Source organism: Equus przewalskii, chromosome 28 (assembly GCF_037783145.1).
Source record: "Equus przewalskii isolate Varuska chromosome 28, EquPr2, whole genome shotgun sequence".
Taxonomy (NCBI): domain Eukaryota; kingdom Metazoa; phylum Chordata; class Mammalia; order Perissodactyla; family Equidae; genus Equus; species Equus przewalskii.
The window spans coordinates 1,281,282-1,307,304 of record NC_091858.1 but is presented as its reverse complement, the minus strand read 5'-3'; the positions used below and the strand labels follow the sequence as shown (position 1 = coordinate 1,307,304).

General features: G+C 46.2%; 1 protein-coding gene across 5 annotated transcripts in view; it reads left to right on the top strand.

The window, feature by feature from the left end:
* The window catches only part of PSD3 (pleckstrin and Sec7 domain containing 3), a 644,089-nt gene that overhangs the window by 118,104 nt on the left and 499,962 nt on the right, over positions 1-26,023 (top strand). For 4 of the 5 annotated variants that reach the window (XM_070598606.1, XM_070598623.1, XM_070598605.1 and 1 more), the window contains exon 4: positions 8,797-9,671. In XM_070598606.1, the coding sequence (XP_070454707.1) occupies positions 8,916-9,671 (756 nt within the window). In that variant the 5' untranslated portion in view covers positions 8,797-8,915. Of the gene's footprint in view, positions 1-8,796; positions 9,672-26,023 lie in introns of those variants that run through there. The other variant, XM_070598608.1, reaches the window with a different exon arrangement.

The window sequence follows — 26,023 nt, the reverse complement described above, 5'->3', positions numbered from 1 at the left end:
ACCCACATAACTCACCTATACGTAGCAACATCCATTCTAGAAATTGCTTTCTTACATATTATGTCACTTAGTCCTTGCTTCTATTCTGCAAGGGACACGTTATTCTTATCATCTCTTTATAGGTGAGAAAGTCAGGATCAGAAGGCCCAGGTGACTTGCCCAAGATCACGTGTCAGGAAGCGGAGGGGCAGGGTGTTCTCACTTCAGAGCCCATCCAGTGGGCACGGGTCTCGCTGGGAGCAGAAAGACTCAAAGCGTTTGAGGAGCTTCTTCCAGAGCAGTTTATCTAGCTGCTTCTCCCTCCGGCTCTCTCTAACATCATCACTGCCAGCACCGTAGCATCTGCCTCTCTATGGGCCTCTGGTGACTGAGAAGGACGGAGAGTCTAGGGGGCAGAAATCTCATTTGTACCCTGTGCACACGTCTCTTCTCACAGCTGCTGCTGTTCTCAATTTTCTGCTTGGCTGGGTTTTTTAAAGAGTGTTAACTGTCTTTTTCCTATTGCCAAATGCAAAACAAACAAAAAGGAGAGTCACGTGTATGCACACATGCTAGTATATTTCTTTGAGAAGCAAATACTTGTAATAACTAGGAGCTGGAAAGGATGAAACTAGTCTCAAATTTTTTTTACATCATTTACTATATTTTAAAAGTAGAAAGTGGCTAAAGGAAAATCCTCCAGCTCTGATTGTAAACACTGAGCCCAGCAAGCCCGTGCGGTGTGGACTTTACCTTCTTTGGCTTCCCCCGCCCTGCCTTGTGTGAGCTCCCTTGGGACGCTGCGTGGGGGTAAGGCCCGCACCTGCCTGCCTATGGCGCCCTCTCTCCTCCTCCACCCTCCCCATCTCCATCTCCGGGACCGTCGGTAAGGAAGCAGCCTAGGAAAGCCACTTACACCAAGATGTTAGGAGTGTGGTGGGCTTGCTCCTCTCAGAGTAACTGGTATTTTAAAGGAAAATCCCCCCTCACACCCAGGCAACGATCGACCCAGAGAAATCTGTCTATAGGGGAGAACTTCTGAGTCAGCGTCACTGTGATGAACATCTCTTTTAGGTCACGTAGGTCTCCTGGCATCTTTCAAGTTGCATCATCTGGAAGGACCATTTCCTCTCCCAGTTGTAAAGCCATCCTGACTACCATGGGGGAGATAAGCGATGCTAAGTTGCAAAAGAGGTCCTAATGCGCAGGTGTGCTAAAAGGAAGAAACAGTCGTTTTCCATTATTTAAACAGCTGCACAGAACTCATGAAAAGCATTCTGCTTCCAAACAGTTGTCCTTTTAAGTGCTGCTTTCTGCCCTCCACCCTTCACTCTTCTTTTACTTGATGTGGCCTTTCCAGATTAAGAAGGCCTTTCTTCTGCTATGGCAGGGTTTCCTTCGGAAAGGCAGGGAGCGTGTGTGAGAAGCACATCACTCATATCCAGTCGAGGTTGTGGCTGCTGCCTGGTCTGCCAGGAAAAGGGGCAGTGGATCCACACGCCTGTGTCTGTATCTGCCAGCTCGGCACGCCCACGTGCCCACCTCGCCTGAGCACGCCGTGCTGGCTCTGTTCTTGTCCCAGCAGAAAGGATGCCCTGTGTCACAGGCCGTGTTTCTCTTTGCTTCCTGATGGGAACACAGCTTGAATGCTGTGAGAAGGGCCCTGAAGTCTGGCCAACCCCACCACTTACGGCTCGGCCCAGTTCCCCTCAGGGCCTCTGTTTACTTACCTGAAGCTGGGGTGCCAGTAGGTACGGTGGGATCCAAGGAAATGCATTCTGTGAAGTGCATGGTGTGTGCTGGGCTCATAGCCATCATCAGCCTCTTCCCTCATCCCCACCACAGTGTGCAGAAGCAGCTTTGGTCAGGTACCCGAGGAAGGCTCGCTGGGCAGAAAGACTGAACTGAGTACACTAACACACTCTCTTTCACAGACTCAAGGTCAGCTCCTCCTCAAAAGCCTTAGGGGAGACCTTAACTTGGTTTCCAAGGTCTTTCATGGTCTGGAACTGAGGCTTCCAGCCTCATTCCCCACTGTAAACCCCACTCACTCTGCAGGCGCTCCGTCACTCCGAGCCGCATACCATGCCCTAAACTTGCTAGATTGTTCCCCACTTCTGAGCCTTTCCTCTAGTTTCCTCAGCCTCAGATGTGCTCCCCAGTCCTTACTGGTTGAAAATGCTGACCCATGAGGCCCACCTCAAACGGCGCTTCTTCCGTGAGCTGTCCCTGACAACTCCGTCGGACCGAACCTCTCCTCGTAGCTCTAGTCAATATTTATTACCTTCTTGTATTAAAGCTGCATGTTTTTTTTTGTCTTCCTCTTTGGATTACAAGCTTATTAAAGAGAAGAACTTGTCTAGTTATACACCATTTTTTAATTTAACAAATATTTGTTTAGCACCTACTGTGTGCCACGCTCTGTGCTGGGACCACATGGCACCTGCCGTGGTGTTGGAGGAAGCAGGCTTCAAACAGTTAAGTGAGCAGACACCTCTGTAAGGACGCACTGTGACGTGCTGTGAAAGCTCCTGTTGCAGAGACGCCTCCCTAAGTGAGTGAACCTCTGCTAAGTTGCCCCCTCTCCCCTACTCTCCCCTCAGCTTGATCTTCAAAAGTCAGATCTTCACGGTGCTTCTTACGTAGTGGTTCATACCTGTGCTAGTCTCCTGATCGCGTGGTCAATTGGGTCACTTGGGTCACTTGGCCACACCCTAAGTGTTCTCTTTCAAACACGCTTTCTCATTCTTTGCAGTATGAGAATTTTCCACATTTTTAAGTTGCAATTTCTTTTTGCTTAATAATTCCATCTTCAAACCATTTCTCCCTTCTCACATTTTGCTCCAGTCATGCGTCACTTAATGACGGGGATACATTCTGTGAAATGTGTCGTGAGGCAATTTGGTCGTTGTTCAAACATCACGGAGTATACTGAAAGGGAACAAAATTTGCCAGCCCAAAATGTGTCTCTTTAACATGGAACTCATTTTAAGCTGATCATTTTTAAGAAACAAAAGACTTGGCAAGTTTTTCTTATTACCTCCCCCTTTACTGCCTAAAAGAATTCAGATTAAAAAACTTGTCTCAGGAAGCGAACTATCGCCTTAGCTTAACATGAACTAGGTGGTGGCCAGGAAGGAATCTGGCAAAGCCTGGTTTGGGGGCTCCCTTCTGTGTTCTTCTGTTTCTGTGGCCGAACAAACGCAATTTCTGAACATTTGCTCCTATTCACCTACCTGTGAATTGCCTTCCTTACCTTGAAGTCCCTGACTCTCCCCATCCCCAACATCTTCTTGTTTCCTTAGCTGAGAACGGTATTTAAGATGAGGCTTCAGCCATTTTGGCAAGTTACTTGATTTTCCTGGGTTTCTCCCGTCTATATATGTCATTAAACTTGTTTGTTTTTCTCCTATTAATCTGTCTCATGTCAAATTAATTCTTAGACGGGCAAGAAAAACCTAGAAGGGTAGAGGAAACCTTCTTCCTGCCCTGCAGCACTTACACAAACCTTCACACCTGGGTCATGTAATATTAATCTTATGGGACCACCGTCATATATGCGGTCGGTCGTTGACGGAATCGTCATTGTGCAGCGCGTGACTGTATGAGAAGTTGGAAGGGACCACAGCTCTCATCCTTCAACACCTTGTTTAGAAATCTCAGCTAAATATCCAGTTTCATCACTGGCAAGTTCTACCTTCCACAAAATGCTAGAACACAGATACAATTCAGCCAAGTTCTTTGCTGCTTTCTAACAAGAATTGTCTGTTCTCAGTTATCCAAAAACATGTTCCTTATGCCCACCTGAGACCTCATCAGAATGGTGTTTACCATCCATAGTTTTACCAACATTCCACATATGATTATTTCTGTCTTCTCTAAGAAGGTGGGAGCTTTCTTTGCAGCTCTCGTTTTCTGTCTGAGCTCTCACCAGAATTGCCTATAAAAGTCTCTTTATGATAATCTCAGCTTCTTCTAACATACACCCAAAACTCTTCCAGCCTCTACCAATTACCCAGTTTCAAAGTTGCTTCCACATTTTTAACTGTTTATAAGTTAAATATTTGAAAGCAAATATTTCCACATTTTAAATATTTTAAATATAAGTATTTAAATATTTGTTATAGCAGCACTCATTTCTTGGTACCAATTTCTGTCTTTCCTTGGGCTGCTATCACAAAACACCATAAACTCGGTGGCTTGTCAACAGCAGAAACTTATTTCCCCCAGTTCTAGAGGCTGGGAAATACAAGATCAAGCCGGCCAATCTGCTGTCTGATGAGGGCCTCTTCCTGGCTGCAAACTGCTCCCTTCTTGGTGTGTCCTCACATGGCGGAAAGAGAGTGAACTGCCCTCTGACCTCTTCTTAAAAGGACATTAATCCCACCAAAGGGGCTCCACCTTCATGACATGATTACCTCCTAGAGGCCCCACCTCCAAATACCATCATATTGGGACTAGGTTTCAACATGCGAATCTTGGGGGACACAAACTTTCAGTCCATAATGGCAGTCTATTGACTCTTCCTAATCTGATATGATGTCCCCTCTTCTGAGCACTGTGACACTTTGGCTTCATTGCCTCTAAGGACATTTACTCGCTTGTGTCTGGATTCAGAGTTATCCATGTAGTTATTGCCCCTCTGGATCTCAGCTGCTTCTGGGCGCTGCGTGGTGCACGCTCACCTCTGTAGTCCCTGTAACATGGGACTTATAGTGTCTGGCGTGTAGGAGATGCTCACCAACATTTGTTGAGATAGTGAACTTGTGTCGCATGAACATATGTCACTTCATGGCAATGACATATTGCCACTGATTTAGACACACCAGTTGTTCAATTGAGTTGTCTTTTTTTTTTCTGTTTTATCTCCCCAAACCTCCCCGTACACAGTTGTATATCTTGGTTGCAGGTCCCTCTAGTTGTGGGATGTGGGATGCCGCCTCAACATGGCCTGACGAGCGGTGCCATGTCCGCGCCCAGGATCCGAACCCTGGGCCACCGCTTTTTTTTTTGAGTTGTCTTATCTTAAAAGAAAGCATCGGGATCCAGATTCTCTTTATAGCCCTAACATGGTGATTGTTCAGCAACAATGAGTTGGGGCGGGTGTTTTTATAGTTTCCATACGGAAGTTGAATTTTCACATCTGTGCTACTGGTAAGGTGTGGGGCGAGAATTGCAGTCTGGCCTAAGGCTCTTTTCTTTTCATCACTTTTCTCCAAACCCAAGCCGGGGCCTGCTTCCAGTGGGTGGCATTCCTTCAGCCTGAGGCACTCGTTTAAAAGTATAGCAGAAGCCCGGAAGTCCTGAAACCAAAGCAGGGGATCCACTTTGGCCAAGGAAGGGTCCCACATATCACCTAGCCTTGCTAGATTCTAGGCCTCTCTCTTCATCGTGCCTTTCTTGGGGTAGAAAATATGTTTAACACTGATCCAGGTGACTGGTTCTTGACTTCCGGATCATTTTGCCCTCATAGGAATTAGAGAATAGAACAAAAGATCAAACTCTCCAGGAAGGACTGAGGATCGCTCTGTTTTCCCTTGGTGTCTTCATGCATTACTGGAGGATAATGCTACTGCAGGGTGAAAAGTGGGGGCGCAGTCAATACGTGTTGAATGGTTGTTTTTATTAAGGCCTGATGAAACCTCCTTCACGTCTATTTAAACAGTGCCTTATGGTGCAAGTGGGTATATGAGACACAGCTTTCCAAACTCACTGTTGAATTAATCATATTTTGATAGTGTTTCAGTGAATTTCATTGTCTGGTAAATATAAAAAATTACCAATACATAGTTCTCATCTGAGTTTACAACTGAGCCAGATGTTTTGCTTATTGGAGAAGCATTGCAACATTAAAATATTTTGGATGGCTTTTGAGACTGTCAGGAGTTAGAAAAAAGAAATTTTCTAAAGTCTTATGAAAACTTCCTTCTTTCTTTCCTGTCTTTTCTTTCTTACTTTCACCATAGGGAACAATATGTGATTGGCATCAGAATAAGTGTTATTGGCAGAAAGTGCTAGAAAGAGGAGGATTACTGATGGCCAGAATGTCTGGCAAAGATGTCAGAGAGAAGATGGAATCTAGACAGCATCCCAAATGGCAGGAGACAGAGAAGGGCAAGGGCTTGAGGAAGGGTGTGAGCAGAGGCTTTGCATGGTGGACCTGGGGAGCACATCCTGCCTGAGGAGAGCACATCCTTAGGGGGAGCACATCCTGAGGGGGAGCACATCCTGCCTGAGGGGAGCACATCCTTAGGGGGAACACATCCTGCCTGAGGGGAGCACATCCTGTGTGAGGGGGAGCACATCCTGAGGAAGAGCACATCCTGCCTGAGGGGAGCACATCCTGAGGGGGAGCACATCCTTAGGGGGAACACATCCTGCCTGAGGGGAGCACATCCTGTGTGAGGGGGAGCACATCCTGCCTGAGGGGAGCACATCCTGAGGGGAGCACATCCTGTGTGAGGGGGAGCACATCCTGCCTGAGGGGAGAACATCCTGAGGGGGAGCACATCCTTAGGGGGAACATATCCTGCCTGAGGGGAGCACATCCTGTGTGAGGGGGAGCACATCCTGAGGGGGAGCACATCCTGCCTGAGGGGAGCACATCTTGAGGGGGAGCACATTCTGAGGGGAGCACATCCTGCCTGACGGGAGCACATCCTGAGGGGGAGCACATCCTGCCTGAGGGGAGCACACAGGAGCAGTAGGAGAAAAGTCTGGAAAAGCAGGGCAGGTACGGGCCAAACACCGGCCGTGGAGGTGATCTTTGTGTTGCAGACACAGGCGGCCACAGGCAAAGACTCGTCGGACTTGGGGTCTCGGCAGATGAGGCACCGGCAGGGAGGAACCCCGGGGCGGCCTGAGGGGTGCTCCAGAGCCCTACTCGGGGTCGCGCCAGGCCCGCGCCAGCTCGGCCTTTCTGCTGCGACTCTGGGGACTAAACTGGCTAACTAACGGGAAGTGCGTGGCCCACGGGGGCAGCGGCTAAAACTACAGCCTCTCCCCTGTTCCTTAGAAATGGGCCCCTGTCCTCTGATTATTTATGAAATGTGCACTTAGAAGCAATTCCTGCTCATGCAGTCGAGCTTTTGAAGGCTGCTTCCAGCAACCTCGCAACACCGTGAGGACGGCCTCCCTGAGGAGCCAGTCGGGGCCACCAGAGACTAAGCCAACAAGGCCCGGTTTCTGGCTGCGGCCTCTGGGAGCAGGTCTCCCCGCCGCCACGCCCCTAGACGACTGTGTGTTCTCAGGGTGTACTCAGCGTGTACTCAGGGTGTACTCAGTGTGTTCTCAGAGTGTACTCAGTGTCTACTCAGCGTGTACTCAGGGTGTTATCAGTATGTAATCAGTGTGCTCTCAGCGTGTAATCAGTGTGTTCTCAGGATGTACTCAGCGTGTACTCAGCGTGTATTCAGGGTGTTCTCAGCATGTAATCAGTGTGCTCTCAGGGTGCACTCAGCATGTACTCAGGGTGTTCTCAGCGTGTAATCAATGTGCTCTCAGGGTGTATTCAGCATGTACTCAGTGTGTTCTCAGCGTGTACTCAGGGTGTTCTCAGCATGTAATCAGTTTGCTCTCAGGGTGTACTCAGGGTGTTCTCAGCGTGTTCTCAGGGTGTACTCAGCACGTAATCAGAGTGTACTCAGCGTGTACTCAGGGTGTTCTCAGGGTGTACTCAGCGTGTACTCAGCGTATTCTCAGGGTGTACTCAGTGTGTACTCAGGGTGTTCTCAGCGTGTAATCAGTGTGCTCTCAGGGTGTACTCAGTGTGTACTCAGTGTGTTCTCAGCATGTTCTCAGTGTGTACTCAGTGTGTTCTCAGCGTGTACTCAGGGTGTTCTCAGCGTGTAATCAATGTGCTCTCAGGGTGTATTCAGCATGTACTCAGTGTGTTCTCAGCGTGTACTCAGGGTGTTCTCAGCATGTAATCAGTTTGCTCTCAGGGCGTGCTCAGGGTGTTCTCAGCGTGTTCTCAGGGTGTACTCAGCATGTAATCAGGGTGTACTCAGTGTGTATGCAGGGTATTCTCAGCATGTAATCAGTGTGTTCTCAGGCTGTACTCAGCGTGTACACAGGGTGTACTCAGCGTGTACTCAGCGTGTTCTCAGTGTATACTCAGGGTGTTCTCAGCATGTAATCAGTGTGCTCTCAGGGTGTACTCAGTGTGTACTCAGTGTGTTCTCAGCGTGTTCTCAGGGTGTACTCAGTGTGTTCTCAGCGTGTGCTCAGGGTGTTCTCAGCGTGTACTCAGTGTGCTCTCAGCGTGTACTCAGGGTGTTCTCAGCATGTAATCAGAGTGTTCTCCGCATGTACTCAGTGTGGACTCAGTGTGTACTCAGTGTGTTCTTGTGTGTAATCACTGTACTCTCTGTGTGTAATCAGCGTGTTCTCAGCGTGTACTCAGTGTGTTCTCAGCATGTTCTCAGTGTGTTCTCAAGGTGGATTGAGATTCCACTGTGAAGTGCACTGCAGGCTTCACAGAAATCACTTAGTGTCTCAGGGCAAACACCAATTAACAGGTGGAGCTAAGACAGACTTCAGGGTTAAACAATGAAATGAGTAACTCAGTGTTTTCCTTTCAAATATGGGGAGGAGGACAGTTAAAAAGGAATTCCATCAGACACACCAGGCTGAGACAGGCAGGTCTTGACCATCCTCTCCCACCCCTCGCTCCTGGAATGTTCTCCACCAGTCTGTCTGTTTCTGTGATTCTGTGGAGTGAGTGCAGAGTCCAGTCCCACAACCAAGACCATCCCCTGACCTCTGCTCCTTGAAGATTCCCCCTGGGCGCTGAAGGTGTGTCATTTGCTTCCTCAGGCTGCCAGTGGATCCATGGGGCCAAGTCACGTCTGCCCACAGCTGCTAGCGTTTGCATCCCTGGGCACTGAGATCGAAGCTTGACCCCAGCAAGGACCAGCCCTGCCCCATCGCAGGAAATGGCTGAACGGCCTGAGCAACAGCAAATGAAAACTTCCTTCCTCTTCATCCAGCTAGGGGCCCCGCCTCGAGCTCTCCCCGCCCTGTCTCCAGCCACTGCAGCCTGGACAGCAGCCCCAGGGGGCCTGGAGGAGGGACACATTTTCCCAAGTCCCAGGACAGGCTTTTTGGCAGGCCACGACCTCAGGCACACACAGGGCTTGGCTGTTCCTCCCTCGCTCCTACAGAAGGAGGGCCGTGGGACAGTGAAACTAGATGCTTTCAGTTGCTCTGCTCTTAAGGAGGAGACAGAGGGAGAGGAAAAACACCAGGATCTGGAAGTAAGGAGGGGTGGAGTCGGCACATCCCCACGTCGCAGGCGTTCCCTGGCCCCTGCGTCTGGGACACTTGGACGGCTACAGCCCCTGTCATGCAGACTTCCTCGCCCAGCTGCCGTCATGAGCGATGGAAGCAACAATCCCTCCACGGGCTGGAAGCACTGGCCGGTCATGACTGGCCCCCAGGACCTGTGGAGCGTGGACCCGCAGTCTTGCGATGCTTTGGGATGCTCAGTTCCACAGGCCACCCTGACCCATGCTGCTGACAGGAGTGAAGAAGTGAAGAGAGGTGCTGCCATCTACCAGGTACTCCCAAAGAGCTGTGAAGAGGGCACAGATACCACAGTGAGGGCAAGGAGGGCGAGGCTCTGCAGATACTGTCCACCCGTTCAGACCAGCACGAGCTGCCTGGCCCCACCCGCTGCCCTGCCTTACAAGGTAAGAAAGTGTGTGTGACTGAGTCCGCCAGACCCCAGCTACTCCCACAAGAAGAGAGATGGAGACAGGGGACAGATGGGCCCCCCAGGGCTCCCAGGTCCTCACACTGGGTCTCCCCTCCTCTGTGGATGGGCTACACCTCCGTAGCAGGGGAACCCACCTGCCATAGTCCCCGGGGCCTGGGCCTGCCTTTCCTCTGTGCTCTGCCACCTTCCCAGCCACTAGGAGCATTTTGTTTGGAAGGAAAGAATGAATAATTGTTTCCCAAGATTTCTGCCAAAGATAGGAAAAGAAAAGTCAGGCAAGGAAGTGCATATTTTATGGGGAAAGACCAGAGGGAAGGACAAGGAGGTACACAGACATTTGCTGAGCCCTCTGGTGTGCCAGCCATGATGCTGAGAGTTCCCTTACTTCCTGTCTGTCCTCATCACCACCCTGAAAAATAGAGGCTCATATGCCCCATTCCAGGTGAAGGTATTGGGGGATGGCTAGGCAAAAATCTTGCTCTTTCTTCCAAAAAGAAAACAGCAGAAGCAAAACCTGTTCTCCAGAATGGGCACTGGAGACCTTGGGGAGGCTTCACTGAATTTGGTGGAGGTTTCCAGAACAAGAAACAGCCTTGGAGCTCAGCCACACCCATGCATGCTTGGCCTTCTGGGGCCCACATCCACCTCCTGTCCTCTCCTGCAAGTGGATGTGTGCCCTGGGCATCAGCCTCCGGCCTCCGTGTCCCATTAGGAGGAGAAAGGAGAACCCTGTGTGGTCTTCTGCGTCTCTTCCCACCCTCATGGGCTCTGCCTCCCATCATGGCCATGCCTACTCTTTGTTATTAGCTTCTTATTCTTTGCGTCTCTAACTCAACTTCCTCATCCTTCTGATGCCTGAGCCCAGCCTGCCCTCTCCACCCAGCTCAGGTGTACTGCTCCCGAAATGGGTGGACAAAATTAAAATTTATGCCTTTCCCAATCAATGGACATCTTGCTATACTTTGCACATAGATAGGCGGTGCTGGTGAGGGTGAGGAAGTGTGTGTGTTGAGGTTGGCGGGATGAGATAGAGGAGGGGGGACTCGTTGGAGTAAATGGACGGCCGACATGGAAGGGACTCTCAGGGAAGTCACAGGAGAAATGGGTGAAATGCACAGCCACGGAACAGGGGCCTTCCGTGGGCTTGGCAGTGAGGCTGCTTCCTCTGGATTCTGTGGCTCTCTCCCACGTGCTTCCCCATGCCACCCTCCTTCCCTTTCTCCTCTTCGCAGGGAGCCTGCAGAGCCGTGGTTAAGAATCAGGGAAAAAGGATGAGCCCAAGTTCTCTTCAGAGGGAAACTCTTGGAAGAAGAGATGCTCACTGCTTCCTTAAGAAATAGTTGACATTCCACCCTAGCTCTCTTATCCCTCATTTCCTACAGGGATTTAGGAGGAATGACATACCCGTGCGTGTGTCAGAGCCCGGTCTCTGTGTGGGGTCACACAGTAGTTGTTTGTGTACTTTAATGCTGGTCTTGGTGACCTGAAAACTCCGTCTTTCCCATCCCCCTGCCCTCATCTTTGGGGTCTGGGCCAAAGCCTCAGAGCTGTGGCCGTTTCTCTAGGGGGAGGTGCTTTGCGAGTTGGTCCAGCTGGGTAGATTTCTGCCCTGTCAGCCTCATTCAGCCACTTTAGCTAATGGGCCCCCAGACATCTACCCCATCTAGAGCAAGGATGAAAGATTCCTGACTGAAAACTTAGAAACCCAGGTTCAAGTCCTAACTTTGAGCAAGCCACCCGAGCTCTCAGTTTTCCCATCTGGGAAACACTGATGACCCCACCTGCCTCACTGCGGAGATTTGTGTTCTGAAGTGGTGGGCCAGTGAAAGGAACCCTCAGGAGCCCTGTCGTAAGAGAGAGCAGAGGAGAGGCGGAATCAGCGGAACGCCAGGGAGGACCGGGGCAGCCGTGGAGTTAGAGACGTCAGTGTAGGCTGGGGCTTGAGGATCTGATGAGGAAGCAGGGCTGCAAAACTTGTCCTTCAGCTTGCTGGTCGGATGCTGTGATTCCTGCTGCCGTGGGGAGGAAGGGAGTTGAGAAATTAGTGCCCTCACAACCGCAAGTCTTAAATGCCTTATGGCAAATATTAACCAAGGGACCCCTGCCAGGTCTTGGGTGTTAGAGAAAGGAGCAAAATCAGCAGAGACAGGTTTTCCCTCTGCCCAGCCTTGAGAAGATTCAGGTGTCCTCTGGATCTGATAGATTACTGTATGAGAATTTCCCAGTCCTCTTACTGTTTGGAACTTAGCTGTGTGAGTCACAGCAAAGCAGCAGACGGCTGATTAAAAAGGTCTTCTGGTCAACTATGAATGGCGAGGCCCTTGATTATCCATAATGGGAACTTTCACTTAATATACTCATGAAAAATGTGATCAATTGCATTTGTTAAAGTGAAATGTTGGTTACATGGAAGCAAAATGTATTCCTATATTTATGTCGTAGGAGTGAGGTCCTTGTATCAACTTTCCAAGCAGAAAAATCTGTATCTTACATGTAAACTCTCTTCTTCATAGTGCTCCAAATGGCTAAATTTATTCTCTTATTTTCAAAACAAATGGGCTCCAGGGTGAAAATTGTTGACTTACACCCTTCCAAGTATCTATCATGAGGAGTAAGTACAGCAGATCAAGTCGCTGGTCCTTCATTTATACTATGACAGGGCTCTGGTAAACCAGCAATAGCACTCTGTGACCTACAGGGGCTTCCGAGGCACTATTTCCTCCTAGTGAAACCTCGAAACTCTGTGGGCATATGCATTCATATTGTCCCACTTCACAGATGAGGACACACATGCTTGAGGATGGTCAACACCTTGCTGGGACCCAACAGTAGGATGCAGCAGCTCAGGACAGAGCTCAAGTCGTCCACTCTGAGGCCAGTTCTTTCAGCCTTCTCTCACTGTCTTCCAGGAGGGTGAAGTGTCCTTGGAAGGCAGTCTGCCATTTCCTGGGACCTAGAGGTCTACGCTGCACTCCTACTTTCTCTGGTGGAGGTGATGGGAGAAGGACTCTCAGGAATATCAGGTCTAGTGACCCAGCCCTGTGTGAACAATCATTTCTTTCTAGAAGCAGTAAAGGCCTGGGTTTGGAGAATGTGGAGTCCAGCACCAGGCAATGCCAGCTTAGGGCTGTAACATCAGTGTGAGTCAGAGAGTGTGCCATGGTCTGGGGCCAGAGGCTGCCCTGACCATTTCTTGGACCCCACGTTCTGCTGCCTGTCTTTGGGAAGGCCAGGAACTGTCAATGTGAGCCTTGAGTTTGGGGCTAAAGATACAAAGCCCACGTGGAGACATAGAAAACAGACAACTCAAGAGAGAGGGAAAAATCTTTCTCTACAATCATTTTGGGAAATTCCAATTTTCTTTTACTACGTCTTTGTTTCTTACATATTTTATGTTTTGAAATAACAATGACTTTTGGTATGTAAATGACATTAGAAAATTGATAAGGAATGTATTTTTAAAATTTCCCCCCAAATGCCCTTTTTACAAACCCCACAGCTTTCACCTGTAGCTTTAAATTTCCCAGAAATTTGCCTCTTCACTTTGGTCTTCTTTTTTCTCTTCCTCTCTCACCTCAAAAACAATCATCTTTTTGAGATTCCATCACCAGCTTCTAGGAGTGTTCAGGGTTTAGAAGACAGGGTAAGAATGAGCAAGAAGACAAGGAGTCCACGGAGGCCTGGGGGGAGGGAGACGAGGATGGCACGTTACTCCTCGAGGCAGCGAATGGAAGCGCAGTGTAGGTCTGTTTTCTCATAGGCAGGCCCTGTCCAGCAGACCAGAGGAAATCGTTTTAGCTCTCTGTGTCTTGGATTGTTTTGCCTTAAAATAAAACCAATGTCTGAATCATGTCTGTAAAGTACCTTACATTTTTGAGAGAAGGTTTTTATTTAGAGTAGAAGTCAGCGGCGCTGTGACGCTGAAGGCGAAAATGAAGCTCTGCTTCTGCTAACAAGCCAAGTGGCGATGACAGCTCATTGAACAAGGCTGCGTTATCTCATTTGTTCTCTGAGGTCTTTCCAGTTCTGACATCCTGTGATAAGTGTGAATCCATGAATCCAGGAAGAGAAAGAAACTGTTAAATGAAATTAAAGTATTAAAACAATTTAATTTCATCTACCTCAGCTTGTCCCTAAGATTAATTCTTTTGTTGAACAACGTCCTTGCAGGGAAGCTACGTACAGTGGGCTTGCGTCTCCCGGGGGGATCTGGGATTTCGGTGGGGAGCTAGATGGTTCTATACATGACTAGCACAGAGGCGATGCCTTCTTTGAGCAAGAACACAAATCCCATCACAGAATTTTAGGACCAGAATTGCAAGCTTTCTGTCCCCTAATGACTGATATTTCTTTCTCTGGCCAGATTCTAGTTGATGAAATTCCCTTCTAGAATTGAGTACTGACCCTCGGGTATACTTAACCCCCAGGAAGAGGTCATTTTTCTCATCTGGGGTAAATGCTTAATTACCCAGACCTTTTTGACTTTTCTAGCCTGTCATAAATTTAGAAACTGTTCTGCTCATATAAAGTGGTAGTCTAGATCATTCTGTCTTTATATTAATCCTTCTTGGTTAGCAATTTAGAATTTTTAAAAAGAAACTAGAACAAAGAGAGAGCTTGCACAGATGCCCATGTAGCAATATAGATAAATGTGCAGTGGTGTACTTTAAAAGATGTTGGTATTTAGAAGACAATATTGATTGGGTTGAAAAGCTTATCTTTAGTCTATTTTACACTGCATTGGTTTTGACACAGATGTCTTGATTTATTACTTGAATAAATACAGGCTGAGAGAGCAGAATGGGTTTGAATTCTTTTTCATCTTGTGATTTGCCTCAGCGTTCCCATGACAACATTCTCTCACTCTTGCTCTCTCCTTGCCCTTGCCTTTGACATTCACACACACAAGTCCTGCAGATCATTGTGCAGGTGCCACCCTTCTGAAACTACATACCCCTCAGCGTCGGAAGAAGAAGGCAGAGAGCCCATGGACCATTTACACTTGTATGTCCCTGTGACATGTAGAGAAACAGTTGGAGTGGGGGCAGGACGTGGGGGTTCTAGCCCTTTCGTTGATACAAGTTCGCTAAGTCAGGGCAAGTCTCTTCATCCTAGGTCTTAATTTTTTTTTCTGTGAGAAGATTAGACTGTGGTTTTCCTCCCTTCTAGCTCCATGAATCTAAATTCTTGACAATCCATTTGAGGCTTTGTGAAAACTCAGCCAAAACTACAGCTTTTAATGATAAATCTCTAAAAGTCCATTTATCACTATTGCTGGGAAACTCCTTTATTGGTAAAATTAGATGCCTCTCCAGGATCCAGAGGATAAATAGGAACTAAAATACATTTTAAAACATTTTACACCAATATATACCCAATTTTCTAATCCTGAGTGTTAATTTTTTTTTACAAAATATTAGTAGCATTAGTCAAGACAAAAAGACTAGATTGAGTTTTTTATAACTATTCAAGAAGGAGCTGTATTTTGTTATTCTCCCATATTAAAAGGAAATACATTTGCTGAAAGGGGTTGTTCTGTGTTTTCAGTTTCAGGAGTCAATTATTCAGCAAAGGGAATATTGAAAATCAATTCCACTCTGAAATTAAGACCTAGAATGATGACAAGACTTGTCCTTACTCTGCTAGTTTGAAACAGTTTCAACAGATTGCCTCAGTTTAACTTTGAAGTTTCATGGCCTTGAACAGAAGTCTTCTGTCACTTATAGATTTAGTTAGAATTCTTGGTTATGTGTGATAGAAATCCTGAAGGCTACTTAATCCCAAATGAGGGGGATTCGTTAGAAGGAGAACTCATGTCTGCAAGTGTCAGGTCTTGTGGAACCCGAGGGCAGAGGTCTGGATGGGCCTCAGGGCCAACTGGGACGAGGGCTCCAGAGTGTTCTGGTCTCTCCTTTCATCTCTTCTCTCTGTTGCCCTCTGCCCTTCTCTGCACTCTTCTCTGAATCATTCTTCTCTCTCTACACATCTACTTCCTCCACTCCCTATTCCTCAGGGAGGATTACGGCAACCCACAACTTCCAGATTTACATCTCCTCTCTTTAGATACAATCCAGACTAAGACAGGAATCCCTTAGGCCTGCTTCCTAAGCCCCAGGAGGAGGCTCCTTGGCCCAGTGCAAGTTAGGTGCCCACCCAAGCTGCTGTGGTGGGGGCGGGGTGGGTGCAGCTCACATGTTACTGCTGAGAGCCCAAAGATGATTATAACCATGTAAATCTGGGAAAGGGACGCTTCCTAGAAATTGATGGGACATGGGGAGGAGGGGAGCAAATAAGGGCAGCCAACACGATAAATGACCAAAAGCACTTTCAGAGAGTTTTAACTAAAATTTATAAAGTGATTGCTTTGTACAAATGTCCTATGTGACCACTCTCAGATTTTAGGGAAGCCAGTTTTTACAGCCTTTGGGGAGACTTTTAAAGAAGCATCCCTGAACTAAGCAATATATTACAATCCACTTATTGCCCGATATGGTTTATGTATAGGTTTGCTTCCAGAATCCGCTACTGGTTAGGATACGATACTTTTTCCCTTTCAAAGACCTTTTTTTCCTTGTAGATTTTTAGAGACTGTAAAATGCTATGAGATTCATACAAATATAAGTCCTTAGGTGACAGTGGGGTTCTACAGTAAGCAGATGACCATCTCGGATTCTGCATGTAATCTCTTCAGCTTTATAGCAACGCACTGGGGCTTGACCCAGTGTTTGAGAAGTCAGAACAAGAACAACGAAAAAGTGAAGATCAGCCTCTTTCCTTGAACTGGTTACACTGATTCCTTGATCTGAGCCATATCAATGAAAACAAAAGGTGGACGAAAGAAAGAATGGTGACTCCATGTGGTCACACTGTTGTGCTGTTGCAGGGCTGCGTTTTAAGAAGTTCGCTTTCCTTCGTCCTAAAGTAATCAGCAGCTGTGACTCTTTTTTGGCTGCCCTTTGTGTTATGCATCTTTCCTGTGATTATATGTAGTCAATTTTAACTTTTTGGAATTTATCTTTCAGTTCTCAGGATGTGTGATTTTGTACTAACCTTTCAATTACCAGGTCTGGCAGATTATGGGCTAAAAAGCTCCAGGGCATTATTCGAGCACTCACAATCTTTCACCATTTGAAAAATCCCATTTTATCTACAAGGAGCTTGGTTGCCCTTCACTAAGCTCTCAGTGTGATTGCATGAAGAAGTAACAGTCAAAGCGTCCGCCAAGTGCCCTACAACTATAGCACAAATAATAAATAAAAATACTGGTAAAGGTAAATAGTAATAAAGAAACAGTTCTAGGAAAATATAAATAAGGGTCAAGGTGAAGAAAAGATCAGGGCAAAATCAGGAGAACAACCCAAAAGGACAGGCCGTAAAGCCCTACAGAGCTGGCGTGTTTGAAAGTCAAATTCGGCTATGTGCTTTCCAGCTGCCCAAGCTAAGAGACAGGGTCAGCTGCACAGTTCTCATTGTGAGAAGGAAGGGAAGGAGAGGCGGAGGGAGAGGGGAGGAAGGAATGGAGGAAGAGAGGGAAGGAGGGAGGAAGGAAAGAAAGAAATTTCCTTTAACATGTTCCACAGAAATTAATTTTCCTAGAAAACCAAATTTTGCTTGCCCTTTAGAATACCATTAAAAAAATAGCATTTTGGATAAAAATTTTCTAAGGAGCTCTTAATATTTACAATTTCCCTGTTGCCTTAGACATATATACAACATAATTTCCTTTTCTTGACGACTTCAGTAATCACTGTAATCGGCATTGCTGGCGGCGTTAGGTCTGTAAGACGGCTTGCTTCTACACTTCGTGGCCCCGGAGACTCTGCTTTCTGAGTCCTCTTTGCTTGTTAGTAATCCTTTTCTTTCCTCCCTGCCTCCTGCCCCTTCTTGCTGCTGTTAGTGTGCCTGCCTCTAACAGACTTCCTTTAATCCACCACAGACCAGGAAACTAGACAACAAATTTGTTTACATTGTAAGGTAAGTTTGTTAATTATGCAAAGTGAAAAGGTTCTGTGTGCGGGGTTCGGGAGCTCACCTAGCAGGAAATCTCAGGAGTTTTGTTATGGGTATTTTTTCTTCTGATTTTGTGTGTTCGGAGATGATGCTTTTGCTTTCTGTGACTATGGTCGCACTCTGGATGAATAAAGTTTCTGGACAAATAACTCCTGGATTCATTCATTCTATAAATGTTTCTTGACCACCAGCTGTGTGGCAGGCACTGTCCTAGACACGGGGGAGACAGCAGTGAGCAGGACAGGCAAAGTCCTTGCTCATACATTCTGTAGGAGCAGGAAATGATAAACAAGCAAACAAGATATGAACACACGACTTCAGATGGCGACAAGTGCTTGGAAGACAACAAAACAGAGAGGGGGATGAGGTGAGGGTTCTAGAATGAACAGTTCAGTTCGTGTGATGAGAGAAGGCCTCACAGAGAGGGTGGCCTTGGAGCTGAGACTTGATGACGAGCAGGAGGCTCAGGGAAGATCAGGGAGGGATGGGTCTAGGCAGTGGTACCTTCAGGACCGTTATAAGCATGAGTTCTGGAAAAGTCAGAGCCATGGGCAGGGCCAGATCACATAGGCCTCATCATCTCAGATGAGGAGTTTAACTTTGATTCTGTGTGCCCTGGGGAGGATTTGGAGAGTTTGAAGCAGGAGAGAAGCACAGAAATTCAGGGAAGAGTGGGTGCATCTATGAAGTGACTTCCTTCGAGTCCCCTGCAGGTCGCAGGATTTACTGTCCCCGCCTCCCACTTCCTAATCTTGCTGAAGAATGCTTGACGCACACAATTTAACTCTCTCTGAACGACAGGGAACTCCCATTTTCCCCCAAAGTCCTTCAGTTCTGAACTGGAGAAGTGTGATGAATTCGTGAAGGGGGAGAAAACTCCAGTCACTCGAGGATTTGAGATTTCCCCAAATGAAACTGCGTTCTAGTCATAGTCAATCGAGTAGATCCTTTCAATATCTGTAAACTCAAAAAGTTTAATTTGTTGCAGTGCATAATATTTAGGATTTAAATAGAAAAGCTTTCTTTTTTTTACTCATCACAAAATGCGTTGCACATAGTAGGTGCTCCACAAATATTTCTTAACTTCTAGATTGCTGATTGCAAAGCCAGTCTAAGCGATCTCTCTTTTACTAATTCCTTCAGTTCTGTCCTTACATCCTTTAGTCCCATTAAACTGGGTGGCCATCCAGGCTGGTGACTTGTCAAGCAAAGGGTGGTAGGCACCGTTGGAATCCATCCAAAGTAGAATGAAATTTCAAACTGTCTTTGGGGTCATAAATTTAGTGTAGTGGTGTTTTTATGAAAATGTCTTTCTCTTGTGGCCAAGAATAATGTTTAAGGAGTTCTTGAGTGGGCGCGTAGCCAAGGAATTACAGTAATATTTCTCTTCGGCTGAGCTTGTTGACCTAGTTTTTTGGATCTGCTTTGTGAATAATCTTTGTGAATAATGTCCCCCCAATACTGATAACTATTCTCCTAAAGAACCAGCTTTACTCTATACTTTAAACAGCCTATAAAATAAATATTTTCAACGTAAATAAATCCTTTTACTTTTCGTGCCATTTTACAAATCTAATGGCAAAATTCTTTCTCATCCTCAATCTGTTTTAGTAAGTGGACTTTTTCTCGTAGTTCTCTGCAAACTGCCCCTCCCCCACCTCGTTATGCTGTGTTGTGAACAGCTTATGGCTGTCTGCTTTGGGTTCCTTGATTGTGTTGTCTTGTTGCTTGTAGCCTCTGAAGCCCTTTGAGAAAAAAGCAGCATTCCATAGGTCCAATTAGAAGTATTGCAGGAGTTACACTGTTGACTACCTGTAAGTTACTTTAAGCATTATTAAAAGAATTTATTAAATATTTCTGTAGCTCCTTTATAAAGCACGAAACAGAGGCAGAAGATTATTTTCCTCCTTTCTATCAGTTCGAAGTCTGAGGCAGACAAACTTGTATGCAAAGAGGCATTTTCAGACATACGCCAGGAACATCGGCAGTCTGGGGTCAAGGTTTATACTTTGCGTGATACTCATTGTAGGCCCACAGTAGGGTGATGGCTGCGTAGGAAAGTTGCTCATGTTACTACGCACATCACAATTAGGGGAGAAAAGTCACCATCTCTGTTCCGTTTAGTCAAGGGAAGATTCTTAATGGAGGTGGGCTTCAGGGCCATCTGTGTGAAGGCAGGAAAAGCTTGGTGGGTTGATCGAACATAAAGAGGGGTTGAATTTGGGTTTCTCCTGTGTTCCTGTGTGAATTTCATCATTCATTATGAGGGAACGTAACAACCATATGATCATACGTACATAGATCGAATGTTTTCCAAACTGAAAATTAAGATTTCTGGCTTCTAAGTTTGTACCTTTTATCCAAAAGTATAAAAAATAAATTAAAAATAGTAAACTATGTTTATTGAAAACAATAAAATATCATGAAAAAAACCCACATATTTCAGAAATATGCATCATGTAATACAACATTGGAGAATTTGAAACCAGGACCAGACGATCTGAACATAGACTGCACGTCTGTGCATTAGAGTGCTACCATCCCGGTGGACCTGGGAGATTTCTCCTCACCCTGGAAGACTTCCTCTCCCAGGTGGCAGGTGGTGACAGCAACTGAATCAGGCCACTCTGCAAGGCGTTGCTAAGAGACAGCAGGAACGCAGGAAGGGGTCCTGTAAGCTTGAGAGCTCAGCAAGTCTGAAGCTATCTCCCAGTCAGAGCCCGCAGTGGGTGGGAGGGGAGGCCGGGCGAGGGGTGCCTCTGTGAATGAAGCTCTTTGTGCAAGGACTGCACTCTTGCTTTAGCACAGGGAGGAGTCTGCTCTTTGGAAAGCAAATCAAGGCAGATGATTCAGTTGAGGAGCAGATGTGACCCCTGAACAAAAATCAGGTTTAGAAATTTGTGACACTCTACCCATATTGACACATTGTTCACAACAGTAATGTATAGATTGGATTTCTGCCTCTTTCCTGCACAGACAAAATGATTATTAAGACCCCTTAGGCGTTTTAATAATGAAGACTGGCCAAAAAATGTATAGCATCAATTTCCTTCCCTTTGCAGGCTTGGCTGGCCTATGCTGCAGGTGGAACAGTCCTAGATGGCATCTTCTTCCAACAGAAGGCTGTTTCGTCTACACTGAAAATCTGTTTCAGGGTGGCCGCCTTCCTTGGTTATCTCAGCCAGATGTCCTGGAGAACTGGCTGCAGCTTCTACGTCAGCACTTGCTGCCTCGCCTTGCACTCTAATGTGACGGAGACGGCTTCTTTCCTTAAACCTCATGAGCCGACCTCTGCTAGCTTCAACCTTTGCTTCTGCAGCTTCTTCGCCTCTCCCAGCCTTCACAGAATTGAAGAGAGTCAGGGCCTTTTTGTGGATTAGACTTTGGCTGAAGGGAGTGTTGTGGCTGGTTTGATCTTCTATCCAGACCACTAAAGCTTCCTCAGTGTCAGCGAGAAGGCTGTTGCACTTTCTTATCATTCGTGTGCTCACTGGAGTAGCACTTTTAATTTCCTTCAAGAACTTCCTTTGCATTCACAACCTGGCTAACTGTTTGGTGCAAGAGGCCTAGCTTATGGCCTCTCTTGGCTTTCGACATGCCTTCCTCGCTAAGCTGAATCATTTCTAGCTTTTGATTTAAAGTAAGAGACGTGCCACTCTTCCTTTCACATGAACACTCAGGGGCCATTGTAGGATTATTAATGCCTCATTTCAGTACTGTGGTGCCTCTGGGAACAGAGAGGCGTAAGGAGAGGGAGAGATTTCGGGGAACAGCCGATTGGTGGAGAAGTCAGAACACACACAACATTTATCGATTACGTTTGCTGTGTTACATGGGCACGGTTTGGTGGCACCAAAACCAATTACAATGGTAACATCAAAGATCACTGACTGCAGATCACCATAGCAAATATAATAATAATGAAGAAGTTTGAAATATTGTGAGAATTACCAAATGTGACACAGAGACACCAAGTGAGCAACTACTGCTGGAAAAATGGCGCTGATACACTTGCTCAACACAATGTGGCCACAAACTTCCAATTTGTAAAAAACGCAGTATCTGCAAAGTGCGGTAAAGCAAGGTATGCCTGTATAGGCAATAGCTGTCTTGTGATGCACCTAACGAGGCAGAATCTCTCCTAGTCCCGAATTCCATACTACTTAAGAAAAGCTTTATAAGATGAGGTTTGGAGTAGAGTTGCCAGATTTAGCAAATAAAAATAGCAATATTTGGGACATACTTATACTTTTTAGCACAGTTATTTGTTGCTTAGCTGAAATTCACATTTGACTGGTGCCTGGTATTTTATCTAGCAACACTTGCTTGGAGTTGGCTCTGGAGTTGAAGTCCAGCTAGCTGAGTGATCTTGAGCAAGTTACTCAACTTCTCTGAGCTTCACTTTCTTGGTACCCGTCCATTGTTGTGAGCATCCTTTTTATAATAGATATCAAGCACTTAGCACAGATCCTGCGCATAGCAGACAAAGTTCTCACTAAATTATAGGCATCATCATAATGACTGGCAACCCTGTTACTTGCAACTCAGTTTCAAATATTTCTGTATAAATCTTATTTCCTGTACTAGAAGGTGGGATCCACATCTGCTCAGGCTTGAACATAATGGGGGTATAATTTGTTGGATTTTGCGTCAGTACAAAATTCTGCCCCAGCACTTCTGTGGAGTCTGAGTGACTGGCTGCCTGGCTGGCCCCCTCTTGCAACCCGCCGGTTCCCTTTCCTTTCCCTTCCCCCATAGGAAGAATAAGCCTTTGTTCTGGAGTTATTTCAAGCAAGCTAAGCCCTTGGAAACCGCTTCACTCAGTTTTTATAGGCCAGTAGATCCCACAACGTATACAAGATTTATTGTTCATATGAAATTGAAAAGCTCCCCGGTGTAGTTCTTTGAATCTACAGAGGAAAATGAATGGCCTTCACTAGAACTGTCGTAAAGATTTAATGACATTTACATTCAAGCCGCTGAAAGTAAATAATTATGCTGCTGGGTGGCTATTCTTCTGCTGAGTTTAAACCGTTTAAAGTAACTTGGCCTATGTTAGCTTGACATTAATTCAGGTCGTGTGAAAAGTCTCCATCAGAACTGTGGGCTGGCTAAGATGGAAACTTAGACGTTTCTATACAATTATGAGGCATAAGAAGGATTCGGGGGAGGAGACTCCAAGGACAGTGACAGAGGAGGGTGGGAAGGACTTCCTGGAATGTTCAGCTGTGCAGACCACTGCTTGAGAGAAAGCCGAGGTGCCCAGGAGAGAGCACCACCATTGTTCTCGAAGTCACAGCGAGCCCAACTCCAGATGGTCTGCATATCACATCACAGCACCGAGGCACTCCGCCCATCTTCCATATCAGCTCTTTGTCCTACCCTCACTTGCTATCAGGAAGGAAGACTGAAGTGAGAACTAAAGTCTATCTGAGTCTGACTTTATTAAAAAAAAATAGGTCCCTGACCTTAGCTTCCCCCATTTCGACTCTGCTATTCCTAAGGATTCCACTGGGCCACCCACTCTCCTCAGGTGTTCTGGGGGCTCTGGCAGGTATCTCCCATATGCAGGCTGCACAGGAGCCAAAATTAGGGGACTGAACAGTCAGTCCTACTTTCCAGCATGTGGGCCTAAGCCATGAGGGGATGATTGAATTTGGGGCATGTGGAAGATCATTCACTTCCATGTCATTATTGAAAGCATTTCCCATATGCCTAACTGATGGAGGGCTTGTCTTGCAGACCCCCGGGTGTTCCATGTGGGAGAGCTAAAGGGAGATATCTGCAGTCAGCAGAAAAGACAGAATGCACAGGCAGATGCCAGGGACATTTCTCCAAGCGGGCCAGAAAGCCGTACAGAAGGCTGCATTTGATAAGCCCAGCAGTCACCCAGTTGGCTCAAATGGGGGGAAATGAGTCATGCAGAGGCAACTGCTGTGGGTCTCTTGGGGACAGCTCCTGCCTGCTTCACCTAGCAGGGCTGTGGTTCACTTCAGTTCTTGACAACAGCTCCCATCCTGAGCCTTGAGTGTCTCCCTTGCTGCTGGCTCATGACCCTAGGGAAGACGGTGTGTCTGAACCACCAAATTGTTGTTGCACCTTCCAGTTCTATTTGCCTATTTTCGTGGGATTTCCTATCCTTTCACAAGCTATTTGAATGATGCTCAGGAAGGTTATGAATCAGACTTTCGAGCTCATAGAAGATAAGGTCGTTGTCCAGGGGCTTTTCTGGTGCCCTCTTTGTGGGAGGCATTGTGGAGAATGTGGTAACTGTGGTGCAAGGATGGCCGTCCATTTCCTTCTCTCTCAAAGGAAGCTTTGCATGAGATGACTGGAGTTTCTTCCCACTCTCAACTTCTGTGAGCCCCTGAGATGGAATAATAGATCTGAACACACCATAAAGCACAAGAGGGTGTGGAAACCTTAGATACCACTACTGTTGTTATTATTATGTTTTCCTCTGAATTCACAAACCAATGTGTAGCACAATACTGATTAATCTCAATTCATACTTGCTGCAAATTGACCAATTTTTAAAAATAATAATTGAATGTCTGCCCAAAGAACCCATCAGTCTTACAACTTCAGCAATTAACTTTCATTCATTTAACAAATACTCCTTTCAGGCTCTGTGCTAGACACTAGAGCTATAAATAATAATAAAAAAGACAGACCTGGGGGCCAGCCCAGTGGCACGGTGGTTAAGTTCATGTGCTCCACTTTGGCAGCCTGGGTGCAGACCTACACACTGCTCACCAAGCCATGCTGTGGCAGTGTCTCACATATAAAGTGGAAGAAGATTGGCACAGATATTACCTCAGGGCCAATCTTCCTCACCAAAACAAACAAAAAACCCCCCCAAAAAACAGACCTGTTCTTGAGGTGTGTATGATCCAGCTGAGAGACAGACAATGAGCAAGTAATTAAAAATATGATGAGTGTTACAAGGAAGGTCAAGATGCTATGGAAATGTCTAATGGGGCACCCAGTCTAGTTTGAATGGGTAGGAAAAGCTTCCTGCCTGGAGGAACTATCTAGGTTAATAATAAGAGCTAATATTTATAGAGCCTTTATTATGCATCATGTTACGTGCATTCTTTCATTTAATCTTCAAAGAACTCCATGAGGTAGGGTCTATTAGTGTTTCTACTTACAGACAAAAGAAATCAAGGCACAAGAGGTGAAACACATGCCTGAGGCTCACAGCTAGTTGGAGAGAACACCTGGAAGTGAGTGCAGGTGGCTGTGCACCAGGTTCTCTACTGACTCAAGGGTAGAAGGGCAGGGCGCCGCCGAGACAAAGGCTGGTCAGCCCTGCTGGACGGGAGGGACGGCATGAAATCACACAGGAAGAGAGCATCAACTGGTTGTGTGTGAGCTTGGGAGAAAGTTCCCTCGTTGTCCCTTTGTTCCTTAAGATAGTAATGTGTTTGTGAAAGAAAACAAAGCTGCTTTCCAATTCGAGAGAGAAGGAAATGGAATGGTTTGTTTACAGTCAGAGGTATTAAGGTTTGTGAGAAGTAAGATTTTCCCATAAGTGAGATGGACTACATAATCTAATTTTCTAATAAACTTGAGTAATAAAACCCTGTAATGATTTTAGTGAAATTCCACCTAGTGTCTATCAGGTGGCAATAATAATAGATGTTCACTGTTTTGGTAATAGAATAATTCTAGCTGAAGTCACAAAGGCGTTGATTCTAGTAGGTTCTTTTTCTCCAGTCTTGGAATTACTACATGTTTAGGGAAAATGTAGGAATAATAAGGAAATATTATAGTGGTGGGAGGGAGAAATTTTATTCCTGACATTTTAAGTATAGCTGTAAAAGGTTTAATTTGAACATTTCTTGGCTGGGGACGACCTCATAACATTCAGGAGATGGATTTGCTGGGCAGCAGTTAGATTCTTTCAGTGTTATTAGAATGTTTCCACCTTAACCTCAAAAGAAGCAACTCAAGCATGCCCATGTCCAATATTACTTTATCCAGGTGCACACCAAAAGCATCTTTAATGATTAGGAATTACATGCTATTAAAGCTTAATTAACTAGACTTCAGCTACCTAAGTTCTCAGTTAACTTAAATTTCCTTTTGTTTTGTATCCAAGGCTTAAGGGAAATTGCCAGATTATAAAGTATTTAAAAAACCTCTACATTTTAAGACTAAGGACTGTCATGCTGACTGCGTACCTCAGGCCGGAATTCCGTGCGCCCCAATTCTGCTACACTTGGGATGAAGAGCACGAACTTGGAAATCAGATGGATCTGGCCAAAAGTCCTTATTTCACCTGCCATTTGTCTCCAGCCGAGTTTCTTA